This window comes from Mastigoproctus giganteus, chromosome 5 (assembly GCF_048544385.1).
Source record: "Mastigoproctus giganteus isolate SK-2022 chromosome 5, ASM4854438v1, whole genome shotgun sequence".
Classification (NCBI taxonomy): domain Eukaryota; kingdom Metazoa; phylum Arthropoda; class Arachnida; order Uropygi; family Thelyphonidae; genus Mastigoproctus; species Mastigoproctus giganteus.
The window spans coordinates 150,083,939-150,109,171 of NC_143579.1; the positions used below are offsets into that span (position 1 = coordinate 150,083,939).

The 25,233-nt window shown below is 38.8% G+C and overlaps 1 protein-coding gene across 1 annotated transcript in view; it reads right to left on the reverse strand.

Moving 5' to 3' along the window:
* Nucleotides 1–1,795: 1,795 nt before the first annotated feature.
* The window catches only part of LOC150085763 (uncharacterized), a 96,906-nt gene continuing 73,468 nt past the window's right edge, over nucleotides 1,796–25,233 (reverse strand). The window contains exon 4 of the mRNA XM_090374686.1: nucleotides 1,796–3,619. Within this exon, the coding sequence (XP_090230812.1) occupies nucleotides 1,796–3,619 (1,824 nt within the window). The remainder of the gene's footprint in view (nucleotides 3,620–25,233) is intronic.

A 25,233-nucleotide genomic window follows, 5' to 3' on the forward strand; every position in this document is an offset into this window, starting at 1 on the left:
GTGAGCGTGCGTTTTTTGGGTAGCATTGTTACATAGGAGCAGAATCGCACCTTGCCGAGTTCAACCTTGACTAAATACGAATTTGCGATATTTGTTACGTGGTTTTTTGTTTTCTTTTCGTAAGTCTTAGTAATATTACCACGTGGGCCGCTATAGAAAAGTTATGCGTACAGCTCAATCAACAGTTTCCATAAACGTTTAATTATATAGGACACATTGCATAACCAAGAGAGTTAAGGCGGCCATCAGACTGACCTGTCAGACTGATGTGGGTATTTGTGGTATATGAAACGTTACTGAATTAGGTCTAATGGAACTAGTGTAAATGTAGAAGCCCTGCTGTTTTGTACAGTGGAAGAAATGAAGTGAGTGCTGAGACTCTGTTTTATAATGTATTAATAGATATATAAATACAGTAATATTATTGAAGTCTTTTCTTTCAAACTCCTCTGAACCAATGTGGCAGTCCCAGAATAAAAACAGAAAAAAAAATATTATTTTATTTATTTATATATTCAGAGTGATAGTGGCCACTTTGAACACCCCTAACATCATGGCAGACAATTTATATATATATATATATTTTTTTTTTTTTTCATCCCTCCAAGCATTCTAATAATCATGTTCATCTCACAATTTGTTCTCTGTTATTCTCCAGAAAAAAGTACTTCAGCGTGACCTTCTATAGAGGTAAAGGAAATGACTGATATAAAAGGATTTGGCAGATTAAGAGAGCATGAGAAATGAGTGTATGTATTATATCTTAGAACCACGATGGCAAGTCTGTGCTTTCCAAGTAATAGTGTGTAAATAGTTGCTCATAAAATGAATCTAATATCATCTTGGGTGATAAGATCGGGCAGTGGAAGGAGACCCATTCATGTCTGACCAGGAGTGTTTTACAGAATAAAAAGCTCCAGTTGCCATGTGGCAACTGGAGCTTTCTATTCTGTAACAGCAATCTATGTCCACAAATACAGCACTGATACCAATGGAACGTGTGAAATTACACAAACCATTTCGATGCTTGTTATAAAAGAGCTCTTACTATAACTCTGGGTTGTCTGAGAAATCACGCTGCTTGAAGTGATGCAGAAATTCTTTACCCAAAAGGAAGACTTTCTGCTTTTTGGATGACAGTCCTCTTCATACTGCTGATATCATTCTAATTTATATCAAGAAGATTCAGAGATAGTCTTCTACCTATAAAATATATCTACTCCATTGCTGCACTTCAGTCCTTCAGTACTTTTTGAGCGGGTGCTGTATGTGCACTATTCATCATCTTCATATAAAGTAGATATAATGAATGCGTGCCCATTAAAGCAGTAGTATATTCTGACTACCCCTGTATTTTGTCTGTATTGATATTAACCATTGTTCTTTATAAATACATTACAGAGTGAATTCATTAATGTCCTTGAGTAAATTTTAAAATAAATTCTAATTTAAATCTCAGTTAATAATGAGGATATTATTTTCAAAAGCATTTCCTTAACTAAATGTTGGGTAGATCATAATACAAACAGTAATGTTTTCATTCAGTGCATGGTATTTATCGAAGCAGAACATACCATGGGAATATAAATTTAAGAACGTTCCATTTGCTAATACCATCTTCATATCATGTTCTTTGAACCTATTCAAAACACTAGCAATTTTTTTTTTTTTTTTTGCTTTTCTTTATATCATTCATTCTTTATTAACTATTTCATACAAAATGTCTGCCTCTGCTAGAAAGTTTTTGTACTGATTGTACAGTAAGTCTGTTTTAATGAAGATTAAGTTTACTGACTTAGAATTCATCATATTCCTTTAACGTTTTGTCATAAATACTGCAGTCACTATAGTGATCTGTAATTTTTGTTTCAGGAGACCCCCTTAAAATATCCGTAACAGTTTTAGCAGTTTTTATTGAGTCTAATGTACTAAGTGGATTGTCATTTCGTATACATTTTTCTCTGCAAAATATTTTCATTTTTGCTGAATTGATACAAGATCCTATACAGCTTCTAGAATATGATTTTGAAGACCATGTTGAACATTTCTGTAAGTCATTATTTTTAAAATTTACAGAGGGAATAGGAAATTCACAAGGTTCCCATGGTCTCTTGGGTTCTAGAGGCTCATTAATTAGTGTACCAATAGGTACACAGCTTGACTGCCCCACAAAGCCTTCAATGCCATGTGGAGTTCTTACAAAGAGCCAATCATTTTCTTTATAAAGCGCTGTTACCAGAGTACCCATTGGTAATGAACTCTGCTGAAATGGAGGACTGTTGGTAGCATGTGAGTGAAGACGAGAACACTGCATCACCACCATTGGAACATTAGCAGGCATTTCCATTGATGATTGAGAAAGAATATCATCAACATTTAAAGACAGTATATGATTGCCAGGTAAACTTCTATTATTTAGCTGCTTACTGAGTGATTGTTTTTCTGTGGACATATCCTGTTCTTCACTTAACTTACAATCAACATCGTTAACAATATAAGATAGACGTTGGCTACTGTTCTCATTGTTCTGTGGAGGAATTATGAAATTCTTACTACCATTATTACATTCTTCTGATGAATCTTTATCCCCAGAATTACACTGCTCTTTCAACCAAGAATGACTCCCAACCCATTCACTAATGCTGTTCAACCATTCCTGAATACTGTCTTCTGTTTTACCATTTTGATTTGGCAAACTCTCTAAAGATGGCAAATGATATTCTTCACCTGTATATATTTGATTTGTTTCAGGAGAAACTATATTGAGCTTTCTGTCAGTAATATTGGCACTCTGTTCAGGGTGGTAGCAAGAAATTTCATTACTGATAGTGCTTTCTAAAGCAAGCTGAATCGGTTTACTTGGCACCTTTTCACTGGTTAATGTAGTGAGCGGCTTAATGTTTAGCATAATTTCTTCAGCTGAAGAAGCTGTTTCTGTGGTGCAGTTCTCAGTGATAGATTCAAGATGCTTCTTATTTTCGGAGGAGCCTTGAATTACGACAGCATTTTGATTGTTTTCTTTACCCTTTGAGTCCACTTCTGTTTTACATTTATTTATATTTTTATGCTTAAATTTTACAACCCTCCACATATTTGAAGTGCAGTTGAGTTTTGGTTCGTCTAGAAGTTCTTTATTTGGAGGAAGTATACTGAATTCAGTATTATAACATGGTTTTCCCAATTCATCTTGATCAGTTTGTCCAAAGAACATTTCAGGAGGTCTTTTCACTGTATGTTTCGCAAACATATAATTATTCATGTATCGGTGATGAACAACAAAGTCAAGATGCTTGATGGGCGTTGCTGCACGTTTTTTTTCGAAAGAGTCAGTTTCTTTTGTTGCTCTTAAAGAATTATCCTGGCTTCTTTCCTTTGAGCTGCATTGATTTGGTGTTTGCATATCCGCAATTTGGCTTGATCGTTGAGAATTAATTTCCATACCTCTCAAAGGTAGTACACATGAAGTTGAAGAATGCAATCCCTCCGAATCATCCACATCACCTCCTTCATTTAATTGTCCACTATAGATTGATGATAACCCATATGCAGGATTTTCAGTTGTTTTTGAATAACAGTTAGTGGAATCTGTAGATTTCCAGTAATGAAGAGGAAATGGATCCTATAAAAAATGATAAACATGAATAATGTTAATTACCGACAGAAAAAAAAATTCAAAAATGAAGAATTCCTAAACTCTAAAAGCATTATAACTTTCCTAACTTTAAAGTTCTATATGTAATCCTACATATTTTTTGGGAAAAAAAAAAAAAAAAACATGTCCACGGTCACATTTTACACAAACACAATGTAAACGTACACCGATGAGCCAAAACATTATGACCAGCGAGTCGTTATGCAAATTGAAGCAACTGCAAGTGAACTACGGCGCATGCGCGGGTCGGGACACGGTATAAAAAACACCTGACACTGAACTCCGTTAATCAGTGTTACTCTTGTTCTTCAGATGGGAAAGCCAGCGGACTTAAGCGAGTTTGACAATGGCCAAATTGTAATGGCCATACGACTGGGTCAGAGCATATCCAAAACGGCACGGCTGGTAGGATGCTCACGGTCAGCCGTGGTTAGTATCTAGCGAAAGTTGTCCGAGGAGGCAAAACCCAAGAACCGCCAGGCGGCGAGGTGTTGGACGACCACGACTCATCGATGCTCAAGGTGAGCGAAGGCTCTCCGGATGGTACATGGGAACAGAAGGGCGACTGTGGCGCAACTCGCTGGTAATTGGAATGCTGGTGACGGGAGTAATGTGTCACAACTAACAATACATCGAATCCTGCTGAAAATGGGGCTGCGTAGCCGAAGGCCACTTTGAGTGCCCATTCTAACCACGGTTCACCGGCGACAATGCCTACAATGGCCACGCGAGCATTGAACCTTGAGTGATTGGAAGAAGGTCGTCTGGTCCAATGAATCAGGTTTCCTGTTTGCTCCATGTGGACGGCCGGGTACGTGTGCGTCGATTACCTGGGGAAGTGATGGCGCCTGGATGCACCATGGGACGAAAACAAGCTGGTGGCAGCAGTGTCATGCTTTGGGCAATGTTCTGCTGGGATACCCTGGGTCCAGTCATCCATGTACCGGGCACTCTGACGTCCGTTCCCAATAGGAGCCCAGCGGCCAATAAGCCAAAGGAACAATGGGCATCTTACACAACCCACGACCCACACACTTTTAAATCTCTGGCTTGACAGTGTTCTGTTTCCGATACAATGTGCATACGCGGAGATGGGAGAAACCCCAGGTGCCGTTTGACCCGAATATACCTTATACCTAAACATCGAGGAAGCTGCCAAAATCCTAGAGAATCCACGGATACAGGGGCTTGGGCTAGTTGCGGAGAAACCCAAGAGAAAGCGACCAGCGATCATAATTTTTAACGTTGACAAAGCAACTAAGCAAACCCTTAGCCATAATTATGAGAGCGTCCTTGGACTCAGGGGAGGTTCCCACGGACTGGAGATGTGCAAATGTATCCCCAATTCACAAAGGGGGATCGAAGGGTGACACGAGTAATTACAGACCAGTTAGTTTAACTTCTGTTCCGGGTAAAATAATGGAGTCACTGGTTAAAGATGCATTGCAGGATCATCTAGACAAGACTGCAGCAATAATTCAGACACAGCATGGGTTTGTTAAGGGAAAGTCTTGTCTGACAAATTTGATAGGATATTATGATGTGGTTACAAAGGAACTGGATGCAAAAAATAATTTTGATATCATATATTTGGATTTCAGGAAAGCCTTTGACACTGTTGCGCATGGAAAACTATTGTACAAATTGGAGCAGAATGATATTAAGGGTAAGTTGCTACAATCGATAAAAGGATGGTTAAGTGGGAGAAGACAGAGGGTGGTAATCAATGGGTGCTGCTCTTCGTGGACTAATGTTATTAGTGGAGTCCCACAGGGTTCAGTGTTAGGTCCACTGTTGTTTTGTATATTTATCAATGATATTGATGAAGGTATATCAGGCTTAATGTCGAAGTTTGCAGATGATACAAAGGTTGGCAGGGTTGTTAATGACAGTAATGGCAGTGTGCTACTGCAACAGGATCTAGATAATTTGGGCAGATGAGCTAAGAAGTGGCAACTGAAGTTTAACCTTGACAAATGCAAAGTACTGCATATGGGTAGAAGTAACCCCAGAGAAACGTACCAACTGTGTGGTACTACATTTAAGGTGGTAGCAAATGAAAAAGACCTGGGAGTAATTGTGCAGGCAGATATGAAGTTTTCTGAGCAATGCAGACAGGCTGCCAGGGCAGGTCATGGAGTTTTGTCAATGATATATAGGAATTTTGCTAGCAGGGAAAAGGATGTGATTATCCCTCTGTATAAGGCAATGGTCAGGCCATTCCTTGAGTACTGCGTACAGGTCTGGAGGCCTCATTTTAGGAAGGATGTAGATTTACTTGAGCGTGTACAGAGAAGGGAAACAAGATTGGTGAGGGGAATGAAGGGATCCTCTTACCAAGAGAGGCTTAAGTTCTGCAAATTGCAGTGGCTGGAGACTAGGCACTTGTGTGATCTGATTGAGGTGTATAAGGCCTTGAATGGGTTGAACACGCTTGAATTCTGATGAGATCCTTCCACTTGTTCAGATTACGAACCTAAGGGGGCATAAATTCAAATTAAGAAAATACAGATGTAGAATAGATGTGCGGAAATTTGCCTTTAGCCAGCGGGTGGTTAATTGCTGGAACAAACTTCCATCTGTCGTTGTGGAAGTTGATAGGTTGAATAAATTTAAGGAGGAACTGGACAGGCATTTGGAGGGAATAGTGTGATTTTTTTTTTTTTTTTTGGCTGATGCTGCATAAGCTCATACACTTGGTTTCTTGCATCACATGCCACTACTACTACTACTACTACTACTACTACTATATTACTCCGGAGATATTAAAAGAAGAAATATACCATAGAAATCTCCAAACTGATTTCCCAAACGCCGAAAAAGAGAGCATGATCATGCCAAAATACAAGACAAAATCAAGAAATGGGGAGCTACCAACTGGGTAGTAGAGCTTTCTCCCCACCCCCGGCTTGGCAAAATATCTTCACGCAAAACAGAGTTTATATAGAATGGGGAAGCCACCGCTTTAAAGAGCATGTAGCAGTCCCCACATGTTTTAAATTCTGCCGGTATGGACATACCACGCACACATGTGCCCAGGCAACATCAACCTGTGGGCATGCACAGAGAAAGGACACGAGTACAATACATGCCCCAACAAAATCAGCCAAGCCTGTCTGTGCAAACTGCAATGCCCAGAACATGGATCATAACCACTCCACACAGGACAGTAAGTGCCCTGTCTACTTAAAACAAAAGAGTATTTACTAAACAAGAACTGACTATGGGTACTCTTCATAAACGTTTTAATACTAGAGAAATCAAGTTTATTCAAATCAATGCACAGATGGGTTATGCGGTGGTAGATCAAATTCGGATTAAGGCCGATGAAACTAATACAGACGTAATTCTATTACAAGAGACATATACAAACAATAAAAAAGTGAGAGGATATCCACTCTCCTACAAAATAATCCGAATGGAAGGAGACACACCGTGGGCAGCGATCGCTGTTTGGAATTCCGAGATCACAGTAATGAAGGTCGCACATCTCTGCTCGACCTGGGCGGCGTGTGGGCAGCTCTTGGGGATTTTTATATATCTCTTTTTTGCAGACCCGGAGAAGATGTATTGTCAGCCATTAGATATTTGGAAACAGCTCTGGCGGAACTACCGACGGCGAGACTACTAATTAGTGCAGATGTCAATTGCCATTCTAGGCTTTGGCATAACAACACTGAAGACAGATGGGGAACAGGGAATGGACAGCGTCTGGAAGAATTCTTGGCTAATTCCACTCTTACAGTCCTCAACCTGCCCCACAATCTTCCCATATTCTCCAGCACCCTGTAGGAGACTCCCATAAATGTAACCTTTGCTACCAGATCAATGGCAGGCTACCTCCAGAACTGGGTGGTCCAGGAGGCTTGGACCACCTCTGATCACTGGGCCATTACCTTTGAAATGAAGTGCCCCATTGCCCGCATTCCCATCCAACGATTTATGACACAGAAATATGCGGTCGAATAGGCAAACTGGGCCCTCTTTCAAAAGACCCTGTGCGACCTCTTCCACCAGTTACCAGCAGATGATCCTAGGCTAAATGACCCTAAACTACATCAGCAAACTGTTATCAACCTCATTACCAGTGCGTGTGACAGCTATAAAGAAGAAAAATCCTACACCAGGCGCTGTTCCCTTGTGGTCCGCAGAGTTACAGAATCTTCGACGGGAGGTGATCCAGAGGAGGAAAATCCTCCAGCGTGCCAGGAGATCTTGGCCTGCCACTGAGGTTGAAGAATTAAGACAACAATACAGGAACATCCGAAATGAGTACACTGCTCTAATTAGAAAAAGAAAACAAAAACCATAGGAAGTTCTTGTCACCTCAGTTGGAAATCAAAACCTCTGGGAGGGGGGGGTATATAAGGTTACCACCAACAAACTCCCCAGAGGAGAAGTTATCCCGTAAATCATAACACCAACGGGAAGTACGACAAACACCTGGACCAGCTCGATAAATAATATTCTTGATGCAATCTTTAAGCAGCCAGCAATGGTAACAACCCGGGGAGCAGCTCTTGTTATGCAGAGAAAATGACGACTACGGCACGGAAACAACGGAACCACCATTAATTTGGAGGAACTGAACTTAGCAGTAGCAAGAATTAGGACATGTAAGCACCTGGTCTGGACAAACTAGAGCCAGAAATTGTTAAGAAACTAATTGAATATACCCCACACCCTATCTTGGCCACTGTCTCCAAGTAGGATATTTCCCAAGTGCATGGAACGTAGCAAGTGTACGCTTGATCCTAAAAAAATCCAAACAAGCCGTCAGATAGACCAGACTCCTACCGTCCAATTGCTCTTCTCTCCTGCCTTAGCAAACTCTTTGAACATCTCCTACATAGCAGAATAATAGCTCATTATGTCAATGCCAGTCTCCAGTCATAAAACCAGTATGGCTTTGTGACGATCAGCTGAGGACACCCTGGATAACATTGTCACAGCCGCCCAAAAGCTCTACCAATAAATATTTCCTTGCGATCTCAATTAATTTCGCCGGGGAATTTTACTCACTCTGGTGTTCAAGCGTGCTGGGTAGACTTCGATCCACAAACCTGCTCCAAAACCTATATCTTTGCATCCACAGCTATCTGTCGAACCGCAGCATAATTGTCAAAACACTCTGCAACCAGATCACCCGATCGATCTACAGGGGCTGCCCACAGAGGTCCGTGCTGGAGCCCCCTCTTCTGGAACGTCGTCCTAGACGAATTCTTCTATACCAACCTAGCAAACATCAATACTCAGGCGTATGCAGATGACCTGGTCCTTACCCTGGAAGCCGATAACAGAGCACAGCTTAAAGATATAGGAAATAGAGCACTTGCTACCCTACAGAACTGGGCTAATGAGTACAACCTCCAGATCTCACCAAACAAAACCTGCTCCATACTTCTTAAAGGAACGCTGGATATCCGGAGACCTCCACAACTAAAAATACAGGGCAGAACTGTCGAGCTTGCCACCGAAATGAAGTATCTAGGCCTAATCCTGGACAAGAACCTATCCTTTACTCCTCATCTGACGTATCTACGTAAAAAGATCCGTAACTACACCCCACTAGTAAACAGAGTCTCTCGCCGCGACTGGGGATTGAAGAAACGAACCCTTTACATATACTACAGAGCCATCTTCATACCAATAATCACATACGCAGCAGGAATCTAGTACACGAAGGCCATAACAGCAGTCAACTACAGAAAGTTTAAAACAATACAACGAGTAATGCTAGTGACCATCACCAGGGCGGTGTGCACGGTCAGCACCCACGCCATTCAGGTGCTGGCCGGTGTGCTACGCCTAGACCTTGAGGTCGTCAGATGCGGGTTGCTATATCACCTCTCTAAGGGCAAAGCAGTATCAATCATGGATTACACAACAGACTCAGCAAACAGCTAAAGCAGAGAAAAAACGCCTGGCCCACTACCTACAACAAACCTGGCAATCCAGGTTGACCAACTCCTCTAAAGGAGAGATTACAAGAAAGTTCCTTCCTGACACTACTAGGGTTTATCCGGAAATGCCGAAATGGTTCTTCCCTAGCCTCCATGCCACGTTCTTCTTAACCGGCCATGGGCCCATCAAAGGGAAATTACAAGCACTAGGCATTATTCATGAACCCCTATGCCACTGTGGTTCCCCGAAAAGACTGGGAACAGCGCGTCCTTGATAACGCCAAAGCCTACATTGCCTTCACGCACTTTGCTCAAGAATTGTTCACCCGACTGACGTAGGGCGCTTCCACGAACACAAACTTGAAAACTGTACAGTACCACCCACAACTCACGACGCAGCTTTGAATCATTGACTGGAGCCTCGACAGAGAGAGAAGTTCCATTAATGCACAGCAGAAGATAAGGAAACTGACACACCCAAACTCCATCAAGTGCCATCTGGCGATTCGACACGGTGTCCCTGACCTAGTTCCCTATAAATCCCCTTCCATAAGCCGGGAAGATACTGGTTTCTGTCTCCTCCCGTCCCCTTCGCTGCCTCCCCCTTCTTCTCCTGGTGGGGCCTGGGCCTGTCCAACTGGCTTTTTGGGTTCGCCTTCTCTATCGACCCCATACTTCTGTCTTCCCTCCCAGTCTCCAGTCTCTCCTCCCCACTCTGCCTAAACTCTCAGCGTACACCCCACACAATGTCAAAATTCAACAACGTCCAAAATTAAACTGCATTAATATAAACTTCTTTCGGCCTTACTTTTCCAGCGTTTTTTGCACCTATTTTTTATTTATTTATTTTAATTAATTTTATTTTAATTATTTTTTTTAAGGTCCTAGCCACTGAAATCTCAGGAAATTAGGTGGCAGGACCTGCCAGAGTGAAAATTTAAAATTACTGGGTACCTGGTCTGCCTCCACGAGGCATAGTGTGGACAACGTTGGGCACCAGCAGGGGTCTAGCGGCTAAATGGCCAGAAGAACAACGATACACGACACTGCACTTATAAAATCCATACACTCTTAAATCTCTGGCCTTTACAGTGAACTGTTACACCTACAATGAAATCAACGCGAAGATGGGGTAAATCCCTGGTGCCGTTAGACACGAACACACTATATACTATACACTATTCTTCAAATAGGCCTCTGGGGTTGGGTATACTCATACTATGATTTTTAGTGTTTTCCACCAACCATGGAATTAAACGAAAGACGAAAAACCCACATTTTTAAAATATTTAATATTTACAATAAATTATTTACATGGTTGGTGGAAAACACTAAAAATCATAGTACTATACACTATGCCTAAACATCATTGAGTGTACACACAAAGGAGATCCTCCTCAGTGCGTAAACTGTAAGCGTAGGAATAAAGGTAGAAACCACTCAGTGCGGGATAGCAGGTGCCCAGAATACCTTAGAGCTGTGGAGTTGGCAAAAAGAAAAACCGTAAATGAATAATACAACCCAAAATACTGCAACTATCTGTTTGGATACTTCTTCTGTGGAGATAAAGATTTTACGAATTAACGGGCAGAGATCTCGAGTAGCAGCAGATGAAATCCGGGCAGCTGCAATTGAATACAGTTACGATCTAATATGTATACAGGAGCCCTTCTTTTCAACGCAGCCCAAAAGATCATGGGCTTTCCAACATCCGCCAGAGTAATATCAACGAGTGTAGTCCCTCCAAAGACAGCAGTGGCAGTATTCAACAGTGAACTAGTCATTACCTCAATTACCGGACTGTGCTCCCCCAACATCACTTGTATTCATGTTTCTTCTAGGGGGTTTTTCTTTTTATCTTGCTTCTTTCTACTGCCCCCCCCCCGTCAGAAAATATAGAAAATGCTATACATGCGCTTTACAAAATCTGTTCTAAATTCGCAGCAAACAATCTTGCAATCACGGCCGACTTGAATGCAAAATCCTTGTTCTGGCACAGTGATCGTACGGATGCCAGATTCGAGGACATTATTTTGGCATACAATTTAAAATCTTGCACGAAAACCTTTTCTACGGTAAACGGGCAATCAAACATCGGTGTTACTATGTCTTCATTTAAACTTGTATATAAAATACATGGGTGGGACATAAAACCGGAATTAGTTAACAGCGATCACTGTGCCATCACGTTTGTTGTTAGGGCAGAAAATACCAATGAAGACTTGCCTGTGCATGACCTAAGGAGGTTCTACATGAACAAAATGAGATGGGATAAATTTAGAGCCTATCTAGGAACGATCTTTGGTTCGCATGACTTTGTGGAACTAAACAACCTCACCGCTCTTGAGTATGTTAACTTTGTACAGTACCATTTATTTGTTGCAATGTTGCACTCCACTAGGAGAAAGCAGATTAAAAAACCGTCGGTCCCATGGTGGACACCAGAGTTGACCACTTTGAGAGTTCAAGTACAGATTGCGAGAAAGGACTACCAACGAGGGAGGCACTTGTCGGAACAAGATGTACAACTTAAAGATGATTAAAGAGAAGAAATTTTCACAAGAAGATAGCGGAGAGCAAGACTAGATGTTGGCAAGATTTAGTGAAACATGTTGGTAATATGGAGCCATGCGGCCCAGTTTATAAATGAATGAGAAATAAATCACGTAGTGGGGATGTTTGAAATACTGTTGTTGATAACAACCAGGAAAGCACGGACTGGAAATCAACCGTAGAATCGATTGTTGTAAATCTTTTTCCCTTGGATTCTCCGGATCTGGATTCACCTGAACAGGCTGCAGTTCGTCTGAAGAATGAGAGATATACTGGATCCACGGACATTGAGCTTTTCAACATGATTGAGTTAGTGGCTGCAATGTCAAAATTAAATTCGAAAAAGTTCCCTGGAGAAGATTTAATAGAAAATCAAATTATAATCAAATTTTTTGAATTCCTTCCAAATGTATTACTTAATCTGTACAAAAAGTGTTTACTGGAGGGAACTTTCCCCAGAGTTTGGAAACAAGCATTATTGAAGATTCTCCATAAACCGGGTAAACCCAAAACAAATCCCAGGTCTTATAGACCCATTTCTCTTTTGGCCAACATGGGGAAACTATTTGAGCAACTTATATGCTCATGGAAAACCACCTCTGTTCGGATTGTCATTCTGGCAATCCGAACAGAGGTGAATTCGACGGAGGATGCAACTATCACAGTGATAAATTATATTCCTGATTCACCAAGCAAGTACGTATTAATGGTTTTTGTGGATTTTGAGGGCGCTTTCGACTCTCTTTGGTGGGAGAGTGCCCTCAGGTCCCTCAGGATGGCCTACTGTAATCACTACATTTCAAATACTGCGATCATATTTCACGGACAGAGCAATAAAGGTTCAAGTCAAACATCTTTCTTACAGTACTTCAGTGTCCAGACGATGCCCTCGGGGTTCTGTTCTGGGGCCTTCTCTTTGCAACGCGGTTCTGGACCAGTGGTTGCAGTAGCAAAGTGAAAGTTACATAAACGTGGCTCATGCCGATGACCTGGTAGCCGGAGTATCAGGTCAGTCCAGAAGGGTCCTTGAGGAAAAAATTCAACCAGTGTTGGATGACTTACAAAACTGGGCAAAACTAAATAAGTTGAAAATATTTGTAAATAAAGCCAACTTTATGGTTTTAAATCACATTTTGATTATAACCAACCGCCTAAAGTATTATTGGAAGGCACACAATTACCCTATGTTTCCAACACTAAGTATTTGGGTATCGTTCTGGATGACAGGCTGGGTTTCCAGATCCATGTAAATAAATTTAAGAAAAAAATTAAGAAATTTCCTGCGGCTATTATTCGGCTTTCCCGTAAAGAGTGGAGCTTGGGTAAAAAAGTGTTATATTTATATTACAAGACAATTTTCCTTCCCATTATTGCTTGTGCATGTGGAGTGTGGTTTCAGACTGTGTCTAAGGTTAAGATCAAATCAAAATTAATACCACTACAGAGATCTATGTTATTGACCATCATAAATACCCCAGAACAATTTCAAATAACGCCCTGCAAGTGTTGGCAAGAATTATACCTCTGAACCTCTATATACAATATCGAGGAATGGCTTAAAAATTAAAAAAGGGAATTTCAGTGAGTTGTCTGGATATTGTCTCTGATCTGGCTAAAAACTTTAAACAGGAAAAAAACCAGGATTTGGAATTTATTTATGACGGAATGGTAAAGTAGATGGGATGCAAGTGTATTTGGGCAAGTTACTAAAAACTTCATTCCGTGGGTTGAATTTGCAGCTAAAGGATTGGTTTTACTCTGCAATGTTTACTTCATTCTTGTTATCAGGGCATGGTTCCCTTAGATCCAAGTTATATGAAAGAGGGCTGGAGCCAGACCCTTTGTGCACCTTGCTATACAACATACCCAATCTAGATGAAAACAGTGTACTTCTTTTGGTTGATGATTCCGAAAGATTTGGGGTTCTCCAGAACTTCTCCTTCTTGGTGTTTACCAGAAGGAGGGAACTTAGAGCAGCTTTCTTAAAAAACGAGTAAGTTTTATGTATTTTTTAACATATTTGATACGTTAGAAAATTGATATACAATATTCACATTGATTTACCTCAGTGGGGGTAGCAAAATGGTGGTTATTGCTGCCTTAATCATATTCTCAGCACAAGTTAGTATAGATAAAAGAAATATGTAATTGGGTCAATGTAGGGCGTGAAGTTGGTAATTGGTTTTCCTTTAACTTAGGATCTGTGGTCTTCAGCTCTTCGATGAATTTATATATATGAATAAATGTTCATTTTCTGAATCATCTAGTCTCCTGCTGTTTTATTCTGAGGACCTGGAAATCTAAAAATTAACTTTTTCAGAAGTAGTTTACTTGTTTGTCTGGACTGTTGAAGTGATACAGGATAGGTACCTCATTGCTACAGCCAGTACAGTGGAAATCATACATCTTATAGCTTCTCATGATAAAAAATATACATATATGTTTATGTAATTAGTATGAAATTTTAAGAATCGGGCCACCTTTCGGTCTGCAGTTAACAGTCAGTAACTTTACTTCCACAGCTTCTGTGATCTCAAACTTTTGACCGGCTGTATATAAGGGAAACATTTAATTTTCTGGATTTTTCTGCCTCCCTCTGGCAGTTAGTTCCAGAGTTATGGATTTTCAAATATTGGGAAAATTTGTTTTTCCTAGAATGACTTGACCAAGTTGTGATTGTTATCTGGCAGAAAGTTTTAATATATGATGTACAGTACAGTTCCTCTTTCCATTGTGGATGAATATTTCAAGTTCAATTTCAAGGCCTAGCATGGCAAGTGTGCTCTGGAGTATCATGGATCAGGAAAATGGATATAACATTTAACTGCCGTTGAGTATTAAAAATTTCAATCTTGAATTTTATATGGAATTTTGTGCTCCAGAAGATCTATTGACTTTGAAAATGTGGTTAGTGTATGACGAATCGGATCTTAAGTGTGTTCTACACAAAGTGTGACATTGACCATTGGAAAACTTCCGTGGTCAAGTTCCAGTGGTCAGCAACTCGAAGAAACCAGCGATCAGACAGAACGAGTATAGCTTGAGTGAACAATTATTTGACGATAATGAAGATTGTGAAGACTTCCAGAAAATGACTGTCGGACTATTTAGGCTGCAAAGGGAAGTGGTCTCATTGTGGCTGCTGCTCGCAGTGACAGGTTCTATTCGAAGGGGAAGACAAATTGTCAACAGTTAAACTGACAAACTGTCAAGATGAGTTTTGTGCAAAAGCACCTTTTGTTTTGTTTTGTTTTGTTCTTGGTTCTTACGTACTTATTATTATTTATTATTTTTTTTTTTTGGTCTCAAATGTGCTGAGAATATTTCGGTTTTTAACTAAAATTAACTATAGTTAACTTAACGGTATTAACTTAAATACTGTTTTCTCAGAAGTAATGAGCTTTTGTGCAGTGATTTTGCCACTAGTTAGTTTTTTTATATTTTATTTATTTATTATTTTTTTATAATTTTTATTTATTTATTTTGTTATTATTATTTTTTATTATTGTTATTATTACGTTTTATGATTATTATTTTTATTTTATTTTATTTATTTATTATTATTATTATTATTATTATTATTATTTATTTTTTTTTTTTGCTGGTTCCCAGGTATGGGTAACCTGGGAGAGGGATTGCTGGCACCCGCCGGTATTGCCCTACATCCGGCGGGTGCGGGATTTTAGTGCACTGAGCAGTGACAGTGAATAATGGAATAACTCCTCGCGCTGGGAACGAGCATTAGGCGGCAGCTGCCCAGGTGTTGGCTGTTCCCTAGTACGAAGAGGCCTGACACTTTTTTTCAGGCCGTTTCACAGAGGTTTTGCGCTGTTGCAGGTGATCAAGGTGGAGATGGGCATTTGCCTAGGTGCCACCCTGACTCAAGAACATAAAAAACAAAAAAAAAAAAAAAAAAAAACACACCTAAACATCATTGTCTGCGCGTGTAGCACAGTGGTATCGTCACCGTCCTCCCACACCAGGTGGAAAAGGTCCGGGTTCGAATCTCGTCGATGACGCGAGGAACTTTAGTGGGCTTTTTTCACTCCGTGGCTGAGTTAGTCTGTCTCAGATGTCTCTCGCAGGGTACGAGCTGTTTTGGCTGCACGTGGAGGACCAACATCATATTAGGTAGGTGGTCATAATGTTTTGGCTCATCGGTATATGTTCATGTTCATATTTTGTTGCCTGTTTACAGTGCAGTACACTGCAAAGTTAATGTAGAGTTGTTAAAATTGGGAGGAAGAGACATAACACAAAAACTGGAAAGACTCTTCACAAAATGCATTAGTAAAGGTGTGACGACTAAGGAGTGGAATAATGCAATCATAGTTTTACTGCATAAGAAAGGAGATAAATTGGAAATTATAGACCAATTAGCTTGTTATCCCACATTTACAAGTTGTTCACAATGGTCATTACTAACAGATTAGAAAGAATACTTGATGAGAATCAACTGAAAGAGCAAGCTTTCTTTAGGACAGAATTCTCAATTATGGATCACCTTCACGCTAATGGAAAAAGCAAATGAATATAAAACGCCATTCTGCCTAGCATTTGTGGGTTTTGAAAAGGCATTTGACTCCATACAGCATAAGGCAATGTTTCGGGCACTGGAAAGACAAGGCATAAATACCCCATATATTATGATTTTGAAGAAAATATATGAGAACACTACCTCCTTTATTAGACTAGACAGAGACAGTAGAAAATTTAAAATCGAGAAAGGAGTTCGACAAGGAGACAATATCTCCGAAGTTGTTTACTGCTGCCATTGAGGAAGCTTCCAGAAGATTAGGCTGTTCGCAGAAAGGAGTCAATGGGAATGGAGAGTACATAAACCATTTACGATTTGCAGATGACATTGTGGTCATAAGCCACGATCCCAAAGAATTAGAGGAAAACCTTAATCAGTTATGCAGAATTAGTAAGGATTTTGGAATAAAGATGAATATGGCTAAAACAAAAGTAATGATGAACAAGTATGCCACAGAAAGGGAAATAATGATTGAAGGAGCAGTAATTGAAAAGGTGGAATCATATACTTATCTGGGACAAGTTATTAGCTGTAATAATGATAAATGACTGGAAGTCAAGAGAAGAATAAATTTTGGATGGATAGCATTTAGGAAATATAGTCACATACTGAGGAGCAATATCCTAATTTGTCTGAAACGTGAAATAATGAACCAATGTATACTACCCACCATGACTTATGGAAGTGAAACTTGGGCACTCACCAGAAGAATGGAAGAGAAGCTGAGAACTACACAGCGAAGAATGGAACGAATTATATTGGGAATCAGACTGTTAGATAAGAAGCGAAAGGCATGGATTAGACAGCAAACTCAAGTAAAGGACATTCTTATCAAAACTAAAGAACTAAAATGGTCTTGGGCAGGACAAGTAGCTTGAAGACATGATGACAGATGGACTAAGAAAATAACAGAATGGTACCCAAGAGGAGCTAGAAGAAAACCTGGAAGACAACGGCGGAGATGGATAGATGAAATTCATGAGTTTGTGGGTAGTAAATGGATGACCATTGCACAAAACAGAAGGAACTGGAAAGTTGCTGGGGAGGCCTTCATACTGCAGTGGATTGAAAATGGCTGATAATGTTGATGATGATGACACTGCAAATTATTCTCCATTAAATGGAGAATATTATGCTGAATGAGGCATTGTTTAAAACAATGCCTCATTCAGAAGCATTGGGTCGCTATAAGAAATTGACAGTTTCTAAATTTTTTTTTTTATAATCGAAACATCACACGTCTCTTCTTTGTTGCCTTCTGTTTAGTGCTCCTATTTTCGGTTTCAGCATAATGTAACTAACTATATTTCTCAGTGGGAGTCACTAACAGTATAGAAATTATATGCACTTTGTTTTTAAGTTAATTCACCGGCAAATAAAAAAATAAAAAAATCGTACCTACCCCTTGAGCAAACGTTGTAAATTCTCCGCCTGATGCGAGAAATAAATAAAAATTATGTCTCTCTCTCACATCGCCGTTCAAAGATGTACTGAAATTTTGTAACTTGAATAATCGGCCAATTTCAAATATCTTACAATAATACATAAGTAGAAGAGAGGAATACCTAAACACTTTTGCATAAAGTGGCCTCAAGCCATATATGTATCTATACTCTTATTTATTTTACCTTTCTCTTTCTAATCAGCAATGAAATGGGCTGTATAAAGTGCCCATCGTGGCCTATTTCTACCATTTTTACATGTAACTACAATTTCCGTTTGTAGCTCACATGTTTTTTCCCTTTTATTGTTGCTCTTCCTACGTATTTATACGTTATTAATATTGCACTAATTATTTACAATATATGTACTATGCACATCTATAATCTAATAAATACTTGGTAATGTTCTATTTCAATACTAGTTCTCTCTAAATATACATTCTGTGCCTCCTATATTCAATTATATTGCGCATTTTCACATATTTTTGACTTTATATCACTATAAATAAAGTAATATTTTACAATCGCTACGGTTTTGCTAAAACTTTTTTCCATCCTCATGCTTCCATTTTTATAATTTAAATATCATCAAATATGCATTTGGTAATAATACTTTATATACCTTCTACATTTGAAGAGAGATATTTAAAGATATTTGAATATTTAGATATTTATATTTTAAGACTATGTAATATCCTACTATTATTTATTATATTGGTTCCCTTAATAAAAATGTCTCTTCAATATTTTCTTTTTAAAATTAATTCTTTAATTTTTTAAAATTACTTCATTGGTTTTAAATCACAGAAAAACTTTCTTTAATTTCTATTATAAATTCTTAGTGGGTGACATTTACGCTACCATCTTGCCTGATTATCTTTAAATTTCATACTTTTTCTCCCTTATTTCTAAAGACATTTTCTTTTTCCTTTGCGACATATGTGTCTATGGTACACTTGTTTTTGAGGTTTGAGAGAGCGACCCGTTCATGGTCTTGCTAAAGCCAACAAGTTTCGCTTAAAAATTATTCTCAGGTAGCCAAAAGTACATTAATTTTGCTTGGAACTTTCTTAGAACCTTTAATAAAAGAAAGATATCAGTGCTAATGTACAGAATATTTAAAAATCTTACAAATGATGCTTTTTCCTTCAGAAATATTTAGAAAGGCAATGTTATTTCCTTCAGAAATAACATAGTCTTTCTAAAGTACAAAAATTACTCACAGGGTTTCCGTCTGTAGTTATAACAGACGTTTGGGTCTTATCAAAAACACAAAACAAAACTCAACAAGTTGGAAGTGAGAGACCCAGAGTCAGGAACCCATCTTCGAACCGAGGCGAGCACTTTGGTGACACAGGCTTGTTTTCTCTGGTCATGCTTGTAGCACCTTTTTCCCTATAACCATCGCTCCTCCAATCGTAAAATAGTGCGATGTGCTCAGCCATTACCTATGAATTAGAAAAGAGCAATGTAACAGTTACATGTAAAAATAGCAGATATAGGCCACGTTGGGAACTTAGAAACTCCTATGCAGCCCATTTCACTGCTGATTGGAAAGAGGAAGGTAAAAAAAAAATAAATAAGAGTATAGATACATATATGGTAAAGGAAAATATCTTTAGAAATAAGGGAAATTAAAAGACAATGAATATCAGAAGGAGAAAAAGTATAGAGTTTAAAGATACCCAGACAAGCTGGGAGCGCAAATGTCCCCCACTAAGAATTTATAGTAGAAATTCCGGAAAGTTATTACCATTTATTAAGTTTCTTTCCGTTATTTTAAGCCAATGAAGTAATTTTAAAAGAAAATATTGAAGGGACATTTTTGTTAAGAAACCATTATAATAATAGGGCATTACATAGTATTTAGATATATTTAAATTATGAAAAATGGAAGCATGAAGACGGGAAAGAAAGTTTTGATAAAACTGTAGCGATTGTAAAATATTACCTTATTTATAGTGATATAAAGTTAAAAATATGAGAAAATTATATAATATAATTGAATATAGGAGGCAGAGAATGTATATTTAGAGAGAACTAGTATTGAAATAGAACATTACCAAGTATTTATTAGACTCCAGATGTGCATAATACATATAGTGTAAATAATCAGTGCAGTATTGATAACACATAAATATGTAGACAAAACAAGAATAAAAGTCTTACGTAGAAGTAAATGGAATACGAAAAAAGAAGAGAGAGAAAAAAAATGTGAGCTTACAAACGGAAATTGTGGTTACATGTAAAAACAGTAGCTTTAGGCCACGATGGGCACTTAGAAACCTTTATGCAACAAGTTTCACTGGTGATTTAGTCAATGTAACTTTTAATATGTCAATATAACCTTTTGGAGTTGTACTCTTTTTTTTTTTTTTTTGAAATGCTCATTAAATGTCAGAATTTTATTTGAAACTTGTGATTTTATATTTCACAGAATTAAACCACAAAATTTATCTTTTCTTAAGCACTTGAACAAATTCAAATCTACACTACATTGGACCTTTGAAAGATGTTCATATCACACATCTTTTCTTAAGACTCTAAATAATCTTTTCTTAAGAAGCTGAACAAACTGCATTTCGCATAATTAATCTTTTCTTAAGCCCCCAGGTATTGGATAAAAGCAAATCTGCTCTATTGTTTCAAAAATTAATCTTTTCTTAAGACTATTTTCGCGAAAGAAGACACCAATCGGCACCTCCGCTTCAGATCTGTTAACTCAAACCCTAGTGAAGGGGTAGTCAGAAATTCCCCCGATCTACCACCGTACCAAGAAACGTTTTCAAGAGAGTGCCAAATGATCACTCCTCTATGCCGTTACGGAGGTCGAAATTCGAAATAATGGGGCAAAACAGGTCAAGTATTGTATCCAATTGTAGACTATTTAATATTTTAAGACACAAGCAGGCTTGAAATTACTCGCCTAACCATAATCGGGAACCAAAACGTCGCCCTCTTTCTTTACGTCCCTGTGTAGAACACTGGACACTAAACACTGGACTTGAATACAAGAAAATTGTACCTGTAGTCTAGTTTTTAAAATTAAAGATAGTAATAGTAATAGAGACATGTGATGCAAGAAAGCAAGCGTATGAGCTTATGTAGCATCAGCCAAAAAAAAAAAAAAAAAAAATCCACACAACCATTCCCTCTAAAAGTTTGTCCAATTCCTCCTTGAATTTATTTAAGCTACCAACTTCCACAACGGCAGATGGCAGTTTGTTCCAGCAATTAACCACCCGCTGGCTAAAGGCAAATTTCCTCAATTTGAATTTATGCCCCCTTAGGTTCGTAATCACAAGTTGTCACAAATTTCACTATACTCTAATTAAACAGTTCTTAAGACCACAGATATTGGATGAAGATAAATATAAAAAAAAATAAAATAATATTAAAAAATAAAATAATAAATAGAAGAAAATAAAAAAAATGAATAAATGAAAAAATAATAATATTAAGAATAACTAAAATTAAAATAAAAACTATGGGTTAAAAAAAAAAAAAAACTATGGTATCCATCTGCCATTATTAATTTGATTTATCATCGAGAAATGATATTTATGACCAGTTTCACAACCTTAGTGCCCTCTTGGGTAGCACAGACGGCCTCCGTAGCCGAGTGGGCAGGAGCGGGAGTGCAGTAGTACACGCTCTTTGAGTAGACCGGGGTTCAAGCCCCTGACTGCTGAATACGGTCGATCTGCCAACCCGCACTGGACCAACGTGGCAGATTATGGTCCATTTCCCTCAGCATGAATTGTTGAGGAGGCTTCCATCCTGCAGTGGGTTGATAATGGCTGCAATTTACTTTTTACTTTGGGTAGCATAGTTAGTAGAATTGCCGTCCTCCCCCATACCGGGTGAAAAAACCTGGGTTCGAGTCCCGTCGATGAGGAGAGGAATTTTAATGGGCCTTTTTCACAGCGTGGTTGAGTTAGTCATTCTCAGAAGAATGTAGCATAGTTTTTTCCTCCCGGAAATTCGGGTTTTTCGTCCTGCAAACGGAAAATCGACCACAGAACACAAGCAATTTACAGACAGGACATACGGAGCAATATGGCCTTAGTCGCTATTGCCCCTAAAACCCAATAAAAACAACAATCTTAGTGCTAAATGTTCAGAGGTTTGTTAGAGGAATCAGACGATGCGCTGAACGAGTCCATGGATCGTATTTTATATTCAGTGAAACATTTAGAGAAAACAAACAAGAATCTGAATGGAGACTTAGTCAACTGTATAAACGAATTAGAGCAAACTAGTTTTCATCTAGACAGCAGTAATGAACAAGAGAAGCTTTTTAATCACATTCTGAAAAATTCAGCTACATCTGATGGCATTTGTAATTCAGCGTGATTGTGACTCTTTAACAGATGGGGATATTAAACGGGTACTTTTTTCAGAGATTAGATCAAATTTATGTGGCTTTAAAGTTAAAAGTATATGAGAGGCATTAAGATTTTAGTTCTGTAAGTTCATAGACCTCAAGAAAGGAAACTGACTGAAGAAAACCAAACTTTAAAAGATTTTGGCGTCATAATAAAAGACATTCGCGACTGAAGCCTTGTATCATTTTACATGATACAGGACTTCGATTGATTTGGCCTTTGGGAAAGGGAATTATTAATCAAAATTCCACCTGTATTTTAGTCTCTACATCAACTTTCTCATTCTACTTACTGTCACTATATTGTCCACCATCAGCAGATATTAATTTATCACAAAGATATCTAGAATAGGTGTTTGCTATTTTAAATCCCATATATTTAATAATTACAACTGATTCAAACTCAAAATCTTTTTTATGGCTCAGCAGTGTCTTGGACAACAGAGGTAGGATTTTCGAGGAATTTTTATTCACCTACAATTTAAATCTGCACAACTTACCCAACCAACCGCACACCTTCTCAAACGTCCACGGAGAATCAAACATTGATTTAACCATTTCAACGTCCGCCATGTCCTCGAGTATCTCTGATTGGACCATACATACTGACTACACAAACAGTGACCACCGAGCAATCACTTTTAAGGTATCTCTCCTTCCAAATACTACAGGTTCCCCTCCTTTTCCTCCTTCTCCAAAAGATCTTAGAAATTTTTCTATCAAAACCATCAAATGGTCTTTATTTATCTTCAATTCACCAGGATTTTAACGTTGACACTCGCTGGTCTTTGAACCAGTTCAATGCCTCAGAGTATGCATTCTATCTATGTACAGGCTGCCTTACTTCGTGCTACAGAATACTCCGCTAAGAAGAAAATTAGCAAACATACTACAGTTCTACGGTGTACAGCTGAACTTTCCACTCTGCGCAAAAAAGTACGCAGAGACTTTCAACGGAGAAGGTCCTGGCCTGAACCAGAAGTCACCAGACTAAACAATATCTATAAAGGCCAGTGGAACGAATACGTAAATACAATTGCAAAACAAAAACTTGCCTCCTGGCAACACTTAGTTCACTCCACAGGAAATTCTGATCCCTGGGGTCTATTATATAAAATTAGCAAAAACAAGTATCACTCTCATGAAGTGTACAACACTGTAGTGAACAACGACATAGAAACCACTAACTGGAATGACACAGTCAACACCATCTTCGATCGCTTGCTTCCCCTGGACGATCTCACCACAGAAACTCTAGAAATATCATCTACAGAAATATCTATCAGGAATAGCAACTCAACCTACCGCTCCTCATATGAAACAGATCTCTTCACTCTTCCCGAGCTAAAGCTGGCCCTAAGCAAAATAAATATCCATAAATGTCCGGGTTTAGATCTTGTGAAAAATGCTGTAATTATCAAATTTGCCGAAATCTTTCCACAAATACTTCTATGTACAACAAATGTGTTACCGAGGGGATATTTCCTAATCTCTGGAAGGTAGCTTTGATCAACAACAAATGTCTTACTGAGGGGATATTTCCTAATCTCTGGAAGGTAGCTTTGATCAAAATTACCCACAAGCCGGACAAAAATAAATCTGATCCCAAAGCATACAGACCCATCTCTCTTTTGGTAAACCTTGGCAAACTATTTGAAAGATTGTTAGCACCCAGAGTAGCAAATTTAATTGAAGGTCAAAACTTAATGTCTCCATCCCAATTTGGCTTCAAGAAGGGAAAATCCTGTGAAGACGGCTTGGTCTCTTTAGTTAACCACATATCATCTTCGAGGGCTAAATATGAAATGGCCATATTCGTTGACTTCGAGAGAGCTTTCGATTCCCTCTGGTGGGAGAGCGCTCTCAATCGTCATACCAAAGCCAAGTGCTCTCAGCAACTGTTCCAAGTTATTAGAAGCTACTTCCAAAATAGACTCATCCAAGTAATCTCGAAACAGCAGTCTCTCTCAAGGACCATCTCAAGAGGATGCCCCCAGGGATCATTTCTGGGACATCTCTTCTGGAATATAGATTTGGACAGCTGGCTCACGCAAAAACCTAACAATATCTCTGCCTTCGTCTACACCGATGATTTGGTTCTTCTAATTCCAGGTCGATCGCGTCTTCAACTAGAACAATCAGCCAATATAACTCTTTCTGAGCTAATCAAGTGGTCAAGTATACATAAACTGCGAATATCTGCCACAAAACAAAACTCATGGTTTTTAAGGGCAAGTTAGATTACAGATGACCTCTAAATAGAAAGATAGACGGAAGGCAAATCCCTTTTGTTCCTGAATTAAAACATCTTGGCCTAATTTTAGATGACAGGTTAACCTTCTCCTCTCATATTAATCACCTCGCCTCGAAGATTAAGAAGTTCACTGTAGCAATTATCCGAATTTCCAAATTGGACTGGGGACTAAATAGGAAGACTCTCTTACTATATTATACAGCAGTAATCGTACTAATAACAACATATGCTTCGGGAGTCTGGTTTAATAGAGCCGTTAATGTTAAACTCCGTTCCAAGCTTATCTCCATTCAACGGATTATGCTGCTTGCCATGCTCCGGGCCTGCAGGACAGTGTCCTCTGCTGCTCTGCTTTGAAGATGTAGACCTGCATCATCTTCAAAGGACTATGCTATCGTCTAAAGCACGGAGTTCTCGGCATCTCATGCAACTTAACTGCTAACTTCAAAGACGAGAAACGGAAAATCTGGAATGAACTTATCAGTGTGTGGCAATCACGATGGGA